We start from the raw sequence: 9454 nt of genomic DNA, 5'->3' as shown, positions 1-9454 counted from the left end.
AGAAATTGCTGCCCTGTATTTATTCAATTAAAAATATATTTATTATATATAACTAATTAAAAAGAATATCAAATAGTAATTCTCAACACTATTTCGGATGCTAAAATTGTCCAAAAATACCTTGTTACTTAGAAACCCAGAATTACACAATTACTTGTTTTGATAATAGTTAATCTGAATCTAGGTAACATTGTAATAAGACCTAGGCAGCTTAAATCCATACCTTTGAGCTATGTTCTAGGTACGGATTTTAGTCTAAGCCCCTTAGCACATTCTAACATTAAATCCAGTGACATAAGTCATTACTGAGTCTATTAACCACCTAATCCTATTAACCTTGGCATCACATACAATCAGTAGTAATTAAATAAAACTAATAAAGATTTATATCTAGAATTATGGGCTAGCTTAGCTTTATATTAAGTCCTGAGTTTGATTACATATGTGTAAAATTGAACATATTTTAAAGTAGGAATTAAACAATAAATTCAAAGGAAAATATCATTCTGTGAAAGAAATGCCCACTCTTTTTTCATAAATTAATAATTTGCCTTGATAACTACATATAAGGAGTATGTAGTTTAAATGATTTTAACACATTTAATACCATTATGATCTTCGCATACTAAAGAGATGGCATTGAATGTGTTTTGTTTGTTTTTTATTTCTATAAAATATATAAATTAAACACAAATCTATTAGGTATAATAATCACTATGTTACTTTCCTCAATGATATCTTGTATTATAATTTGACAATAATTACAATATTTTACTACATTTAATACTTTATTCAAGTCTTTATGCTTATATTAAGTGAGCCACATTTGATAAAATTTTGTTCAAAATAAGCCACAGTTATTGACAATAACACTTTTGTATCACATGAATCATTGTGGTTGTTCTGTTTTTTCTGGAGTTTCAGTTTCTTCTAATTTCTGTTCAGTCTTTTCTTCAACAGCGGCAGTTTCTTTAATATCTTCTGACTTGGTAAATGCCTCTGAAGGTATTTGTTGTATCTCTGAGTTAACATCGCTGATAGAATAATTATCTGTTTGAATTGATGCTTTTATTGGATTTTCCACAGCAGGACTAGGTAATGGTGTTTCATCAATCTTCTCTTCATCCTCTTTAGTAATTTCTTTAGCACCATCTACAGTAATTGCACCAACTTGAACATCTGTTTGAGATTCTGGGTCAGTTCTTGGAGAGTTGCTATTACCATCAGTGTTGTCGCTAGATGAAGAACTCTCTTCACTTGATGTTGACACTTCAGAAATCATTTTTGGTTCTGCGACATCCTCTTTACTATTTGAACTTGAACAACTATCCTCGCTAATTGCCAGTGGAGGATCTACACTAGGTTTAGAATCTTCAATCTCTCTCTCATTTTTACTTTCTTCTTTAGCAACTTCAGCTGTCTCATCATATTGAGCTTTAAGTTTTTGCTCTGTCATTTCTGCATCATCTATTTTAATTTCCGGTACAATTAATACATTTGTTACATCATCTGATTTCATTTCATCATCCTCTTTCACTTTTGATGATGGAAGAGATGAATCCCTTTTCAATTCATCTATTGGTTCCTCGGGTGATTCCAAAATTGGTTCAGACAAGGTATCATCAATCTTATCTTCTGGTTCTTGAGGAGGTGTGTTACTTAATACCGAGTTCTCTATCTCAGCTGATTCTTGTATATTGCTTACCTTGTCTTGAGTATCCATTTGAGTTTCCTGCTTTGTATGAACCTTCTCTTCAGTGTTATCGACAGAGATATGTGTATCTGAAGAACTTGGTTGGGGGTCAGTGTTGTTTTGCTCCGAATTTTCCTTCCACGATACATCTTCCATTTCGACATCTACGTTGTACTCAGAGTTGTTGTCCGAGCCGTTGACAATAGGTTCCATTGGTTCACCATTCTCCAACTCAATATGTCGCTGCATGCCGGGCTCTCGTGTACTTACAACTAAGATATTTTTCTCAATAGCTCTCATAAATTTGTCCACGCGATTATACTGCTTACGAGGGAATGCTAGTAGCTCACAAATTCGTTGAATAGTAAACGGTGCTGAAGTAAAACTGTCGAGTCTTTCCAATAAACTATTTTTCATAACATCGTAATTAAACGGATCCACATTGGGGTACGGCGGTATTTCGATACCTGGGGTTGTTTCATAAAAATCAGTTATAACGTTTAACAACTTCTCTTTGAATAAACTTTTCACAAGAGACCATTGATACACAGGATCACCGGTACGTGCTACATACGCCAAGTAATCGTTTAGCTCCTGAGGTATGGTTTTAGGCTTGCGTTTTGAAAATTCCTCTAGTAAATGAAACACTTCTTCAGCATTTTCCATTTTGTGATTTGGCCAAATCAAATTAACTAATGTTCAATAATGTACGCAAATGAAATAAACATACAGAAGAATTGTAAAGTGACAAAATCAAATTGATTGAAACCTACAGCCCACAGATAACTGCAAAATGAAAGAAAAGAAAAATGAAACGTTTGTAAACCGAAGTTGATTTCGCAGGTTATATTGTCTATGACGGGAAAATAAGGGTAATTTTAACACAGGTAACCTTTTTTTAAAAATGTCTTCCCTATCCATGTTCTTATAGATATAGGTAAAAATAATTTTCGTCTTACCATTAGGTCACATTACGTTTTCATGGTATTATTTGTGTTCTTTTCTAACCTTTTAGCTAAATCCAATTTTGTATTTGCTAAGGATTCGTAAGTCATAGACATTTTCCGCAATTTCTTTCACTGACATAACATCTGACATTTAAGAACTGCAAAATAAGTGAGTAAAATTGTGAGATTCAAGTTCTGAATTTTTATTTTAAGGTGGTTAACTCAATTGCATTGGGTCTCCTAAATAAGATTACAAAATGAATACACTAATGAGAAGGGGCTTCCAGCCATTGTTTAATAGTACAATTCGAGCTTCATGTCGTACATTTGCCGATGTTAAAATAAACGAGAAAATAGACAAAATAGTAAAGGATAATAAGGTCGTAGTGTTTATGAAAGGTGTACCAGATGCACCGCGATGTGGATTTAGCAACGCTGTTGTTCAAATTATGAGGATGCATGCAGTTCCTTACGTCAGTCATGATGTCCTCTCAGACGAAAATCTACGACAAGGTAACTTTATACTGTCTTAAAAAACCCTAACAATACGTTACAATTTTAACTGTTAAAAATGTTAATGAATTCAATGTGTTAACTTTCTTAGGCTCTTAAAACTTCCTGACATTTTGATAAACTGTTTTATTCAATTTTAATTGTAAAAGCGTACTATTTTCTTAAAATAACAATAACTTCAACATTACTAACCAGTATAAAGCAGTATTTGCACACTGCTTGATTTACAATTTATGCAGGAGAGTAGATTGTTTAAACTTCTTCAAACATTGCAATAGTAAGTACCCATAAACATGTAAAAGTGGCACAATGTTATAAAGACCTTTCTAGCGTACATAATTTTTAATAATTTTTAAACTAATTATTACAGGTATTAAGGAATATTCCAATTGGCCAACAATACCACAGGTGTTTATTAATGGAGAGTTTGTTGGAGGCTGCGATATAATGCTTCAAATGCACCAGTCGGGTGAATTAGTGGAGGAACTGAAAAAAATTGGTATACAGAGTGCTCTATTGACAGCTGAACAATCCAAGAAAGAAGATAAAAAATAGATATTGAGAAGGTAGATCTTAAAAGTCGATCAAATTACATATAATAGTATTTATTGCATTCATCTGTTGTTATATGTTTTATTTATTATGTTATAGATATATGTTATCAAAAGCACAAAAAACTGGGTATTACTTTGAATAAAATCATGCTATAGGCCTTAGCGCTCAGGTCTAAATGACTTTAATATTCTTGTGAAGCTATTTTAAAGTTAATTTAGTACACCTAAGTTGCAATTATTAAAAGCTACGTTTAAATTTTCTTTGTCAGACACAGTCTGCTATGATGTGAGAAATACTGTATGTCTTCACTAAAATTGTATCACTGTTAACATATAAAATATTGATATTATTTTCATTTTATAGAGTTTCTAAGTCAGGGAAATTCTAAAAGAGTTTATTGTCCACTCATGATGAATTAGATTTTATCATATCTATCAGTACTTTAGGTATTTGTATGGAAAATAATTTAAAACTTAAAATTGTTAATATTTTATTGATGTCATAATGTAGATCCTCATTTTATTAATGTAATGTTTTTTGCTGAATGATTTTTAACATACTTTCATAACCTATGACCTCTTTATCAATTGTATGGACGGTTTGAACCAAATAAAATGTTTGATTAGGTTTATTATTGTTCTAGATAGTATAGTTTAGGATATAATTGTGCATTTTTTTGGTAATTGGCTATCTTAGTTATATAGAAGTTTGTAAAATGAAATAAAACAATTTAATGTTTAAGAGCTCTTTATTAAATTAGCTGTACATTCGAGTTAGTATACTTTTTGGGCACATAATTCATTCTTAATCTACATCCACTGTTTCCTCATATAAATTATAGGTTGGATTAACAACACAGTCAAAAAATATTAAAAGACAAAAATATGGCAGATCATTTATTTAGAGTACTAAATACCCTCACAAACGATGTTTTTATAAAACTGATATTCGGATGATAAATAGATGCAGGCAAGGTATGGCATTCTATGATATAAATAATTTGTATAACACTTCCCTGCAACATTTATAGATTTTGGCGACTTAAAAAACGATCAGGATCTGCTACCGCGATAATTACTAATGGCAGTAATTAAAATTTGAACTTGTATAAATAATGTATGCTTAAAAATTAAAAAAATAATATATATTTAACAAAAACATCCTCACATTTAGAATGAGTCTTATTTTGGTGTGACACATTAGTGAAGCCTAACATTAGCACCGTGTTTAACTTACAAATTAATGTTTTGTGACATTTCCTGACAATTTCGTACAAAAGATAAAAATACCTAAATCTAATTATATAAATAGTGTGTTGTAGACATATATGATATTCTCTGATTTGAGCCAAAAGATTACACAAAGAATGAGATATTTTCTTGGTAAGAGTTAATGACATTTTTTGGTTTTAACATTGCACGTATTTGATACAGAACTGATTTTTTTAAAAGACTAATATCACAAAAATTGTTTGCACAATGTTGGCAATGGATTAGGGCGATATTTATGAGATGTTTGCCAACATGAGAAATAATTTTTGTGAGTCGCTACAGCGCGGAGCCGCGCGGGCGGTGTGCGGCTGCAGCTCCCGGCTACAGGTGACGTCCGATGTGACCTGGATCTAAATCAATACAAATTAAACACATGTCAACTTCCTAGAGATAAATGTCTGAATACTGAAAATATACTTAAATATGTAACAGCATCTTAAAAAATAAGGCCATTAAATTAAACGCCAGTTATTTCAAAAGAGAATTCATTTCACTGTAGCATTTTTGGACAGTCGGCTGATACGATACGACCTTTATTATGAGTATACTAATTAAACGGCTGAACGGATCTTGATGAAATTTGGCATAGATGTAGAGTCTGGAAGAACACATAGGCTACTTACTTTTGATGTTTTTTAATTTGTCGCAGGTGAAAGTAACATACTTAAGCAAGATTGACATGATCAAGAAGGGAGTGATGACAGATGACGTATGATAGGTATGTGGAGGATAAAAACTGTTGTGCCCATACGAGAGTAGGATAAGGAGGGAGATTATGCAGGTACATGAAATGTTGATTTATGAAAGATGTGTGTGTGTGTGTGTGTATGCGTACCTAGAGGTCGGTCTCTCCGTAGAGCGCGGTGGAGAAGGCCATGTAGTCGAGCGCGCCGGGCGGGGCGCCGGACGCGCGGTACGCCGGCATGCGCGCCACGCAGTACTCCGCCTGGTCCGGCGGCAGCTCGCGCCGCAGCTCCTCCGCCGTTATGTACGGCTGTCACACACAACAATCACTCACCCATACTGGGGTAGGCAGAGATCATGGATCTCCATTTGACGCACTCCCGACAATTTTGTCGGGTATACAAATAGAATATGAGTAAAAAAACTATGCCTTTTGGTCTTTTTAATTAGAATTAAGAATATATCAATGAAATTTAACAAAAAAGTGGTCAATAATGAGGTATGGTATTTCTGGTATTTCATTTAAATTGGCACGTCTGTTTATACAGTGCCCTTGTTTTCCACATGCCAAGTGAAGTGTCGGGTAGTGTTACCTTGTCGCCGGCGAGGATCCTGAAGCTGTCGATGACCTGCTCCGCGGTGTCGGTGTCGGTCGACTCCCGCGTCATGAAGTCCAGGAACGCGTCGAATGACACGTAGCCTGCAACAAAATATTACAATACTCAAGATAATTTAAGGATAAACTTATATTTATGTAAATAATAACAAATACTGTGCCAACATTAATTATTTAGTATTTCTTCTACATGGACTAATTTTAATTGAATTGCCTAAATATAAATTGCAGATTTTAAGACAACAAGAGCAATGTATATAAGTTGTAATAGAGGAAAAGAATAGTATGTATGTATGTATGTATGTGATGTGTACCTGTGTTGTTGGGGTCGACGACGGCGAGGATGCGCTGGAAGTCGAGCTCGCCCTGCCGGTCCTTGCCGATGCTGTAGCCCAGCGACACCAGGCACGACTTCAGCTCCTCGGGCGCCAGCCGTCCTGAACAACAATATTTACAGTAAAACTATTTCTAATGGATAATAAATCCGGCTCGAAAGACCGAAAAAACTTTACTTTGTGTTAAACAAGCGAGGTAATAAAATGGACTTAACAATTGCTTTTTAGTAGTAAAGAAAACGGAATAATACGAAAAGAACCCCGATATAAAGAAATTAATGTATTCAAATACATGAAGGGTTACGTGAAATACATTTTTATGATAAATTGCTCGTTTTTGTTAACATACCAGTGCGGTTCTTGTCGAAGTGGTTGAAGGACGCGCGGAACTCGTTGAGCTGCTCGTGCGTGATGCCCTTGGAGTCGCGCGTCAGGATCTGGTTCTCCACCTCGTTGATGGTGCGGTTGATGGACGTCAGCAGCTGTTCCCAGCCCACGCGCAGCGTCTCCATCGTGTACTGAGAATACCTGCAACACGGGAATAACACACTCATTAGACTCCAAATATACTAATAGATTAACAAGATATAACAAAGATCACCAAAGTTTTCCCGTAAGACTTTATTGATAGTTCTTGACTACCTATATGTAACTCCTCTTTCGTTACTTATCTGTATATATGACTATCAGTTCCCCTGTGGCTTCATCTGCATATAGCCATAGCAATCTTGCTTCTGTGCTCCTATTGGTTTGTAGTTTTTGTCCCTTTCCCCAAAAAGTTTTTTAATTATTTACCCTTAAGTTTAATAGCGTGAAAATATATGGCCTAAACCGTGGTGTAAGTGTAGGGCTTTTTATTAAAGAAGGAATTATTGAAAAATGTGCTGTGATTTCTGATATTCTAAGTCACGAAGTAATGTGTGTTTACGCTTTACGATATTAGTACATACCGTACATAGTACAAATGTAGTAAATGTACCTGTTCTCGAAGATCATGCTCTCCTGCACAGCCTGGTGAATGCGCTCCAGCTCCTCGATGTGCGGCTTGTAGGCATACACGCCCGCCTCGTACTCGCGCAGCCGCCGCAGCTGGTCCTCCAGCGAGCCCTGCACATGCCACAAGTAAAGATAACATGTTGTACACATATCTAAATGGACTATAATTTATGTTGTACACATATCTAAATCTACCAAACTTCATGTACACATTTATAAATATGTTAATTTTACATTCGTGTCGTACATCTATTTCACGCATTGGTCATGTATAAATATTTTACACATACATACAGTGTAAACATGTACACATTTATACATGTGTAAATGTGTAATCGTAAGCGGTGGTGTACCTGCAGCCCCATGCCGATGGCGGTGACGGCGTCCATCTGGCGCTCTATCCAGGGGCCGACGGCGTTGGCCTGCTCCGCGAACTGCCGGCGCAGCGTCTCGTTGTTCTGCTGCTTGCGGAGCTCCGCCGCCAGCGTGCCGTCGCGCTGCGGCACTAGCTGCCGCACATCCGACCACTTGCGGTTCAGCTCCTACACAAATTACATTTAAATGCCAATTGTGTAATAATAAAGAGTAGATATCCCCTGCCCATGTCTCTAGAAGGTTCTGATCTGTCCCGTTCGACTGTTGTAAATTATATCCTAAAAAAACTCTAGATCATGTGGTCACAAGAAATAGTATAAAATATATAATATTGTAGAAACGTCTTTGATAAAAAATTGTTACGGGTGTTCACGCATTGTTGATTAAGAACAGAAGTAGGTATTTGTGTACCCGGGGCCCTCAAATGGCACCTAAGATCGGCTACAGGAGGGGGGAGAGGGGGTTAGTGCGTAGATATATCACATATCTTTTATAAAAAAGACATATCTTTCGACACAAATAAAGGTACTTTGTATAGGTTAGAATATATTTGATAGATATTACAGCATTAGTACGTACGTGTGCAGTGAGGGTAGTGTAGGGGTTCTCGAGGCCGCCGGGGATCTGGTGCTGTTTCACGATCGACTCCACTTGGTGCACCAGGTTGACTATTGCCTGTATAAAAATATTACATTACTATGTAACTAGCTTTCGTCCGCAAATACGTTCACGTAAAAAAAAAACAAGTAAATAGCCTTTGGAATCCATAGGTTACTTACTTTTCCATATTATCCTTTACATTTATGCCAAAATTTTATCCAGATCCATGTAATTTAGACTTCAAACTTTAACAAACATCCATCCAGACATCTAAACTTTCGTATTTATGATTTTAGTAAGATTTATGTTGGGTTGCTAAAGTTTCAATTTATTTTATCATTACCTATTGATTCATTAGTGGTAAGTTACTAAATTTCAAAGGAGTTAACTCTAGTAATGTAGTTCAGAAACGCATTTCAAGGATTCATCGAACTAAAAACACTAACGAATGGTTAAACGTAGCTGGGAAACCGGCCATTATTGTTTTTATCTTCTTTATTTAGATATATGGTGTGTGTACCTGGTACTCCTTGTCCGCCTCCCCCAGCGTGGCCTTGAAGCGCGCGTGCGCGTCCATGAGGCCGGAGATCTCCTCGATGGTGTGCACGATGAACATGTCCACCAGGTCCTCGCGCGTGCCGTCCAGCCTGACACACCAATACATTCTCTTAAATCCGTAGTTGTAAACTACTAAGTTAAATTACTTTATGGGTGTCGCTAGTTGATTACTTAGACTACGTTTAGAGGGGGGCAGCCCCCTAACTTCCCCGATGCCCATGTCATCTCTAATAAGGGGTAGGGCTATGGTTCTGATGGGGGAGGGTCATATATCTAACAAAGAGTAGACGAGATCCTAGTAGGGGGGGGGG

The 9454-nt window shown here is 36.1% G+C and overlaps 3 protein-coding genes across 3 annotated transcripts in view; 1 reads left to right on the top strand and 2 right to left on the bottom strand.

Moving 5' to 3' along the window:
• Nucleotides 1-769: 769 nt before the first annotated feature.
• On the bottom strand, nucleotides 770-2505 carry LOC106104373 (serine/threonine-protein phosphatase 4 regulatory subunit 2). The gene has a single exon (XM_013284409.1). The coding sequence runs from the start codon at nucleotides 2357-2359 to the stop codon at nucleotides 890-892; it is 1470 nt and encodes a 489-aa protein (XP_013139863.1). The 5' UTR covers nucleotides 2360-2505; the 3' UTR covers nucleotides 770-889.
• Nucleotides 2506-2752: 247 nt separating this feature from the next.
• On the top strand, nucleotides 2753-4480 carry LOC106104374 (uncharacterized monothiol glutaredoxin ycf64-like). The gene is made up of 2 exons (XM_013284410.1): nucleotides 2753-3153; nucleotides 3524-4480. Exons 1-2 carry the CDS (start codon nucleotides 2898-2900, stop codon nucleotides 3706-3708), a joined length of 441 nt encoding a protein of 146 aa, XP_013139864.1. The 5' UTR covers nucleotides 2753-2897; the 3' UTR covers nucleotides 3709-4480.
• The window catches only part of LOC106104370 (alpha-actinin, sarcomeric), a gene marked incomplete in the record, with an annotated part of 35172 nt that continues 30160 nt past the window's right edge, over nucleotides 4443-9454 (bottom strand). Inside the window, 6 exon segments of the mRNA XM_013284406.1 lie at nucleotides 4443-5329; nucleotides 5815-5973; nucleotides 6257-6363; nucleotides 6594-6716; nucleotides 6964-7142; nucleotides 7594-7643. Coding sequence (XP_013139860.1) covers nucleotides 5301-5329; nucleotides 5815-5973; nucleotides 6257-6363; nucleotides 6594-6716; nucleotides 6964-7142; nucleotides 7594-7643 — 647 coding nt within the window.

The sequence above is a fragment of the Papilio polytes genome, unplaced genomic scaffold (genome assembly GCF_000836215.1).
Source record: "Papilio polytes unplaced genomic scaffold, Ppol_1.0 DF823688.1, whole genome shotgun sequence".
Taxonomy (NCBI): Eukaryota; Metazoa; Arthropoda; class Insecta; order Lepidoptera; family Papilionidae; genus Papilio; species Papilio polytes.
The sequence above is the reverse complement of the archived record's forward strand: the minus strand, read 5'-3'. Positions and strand labels throughout refer to the sequence as shown.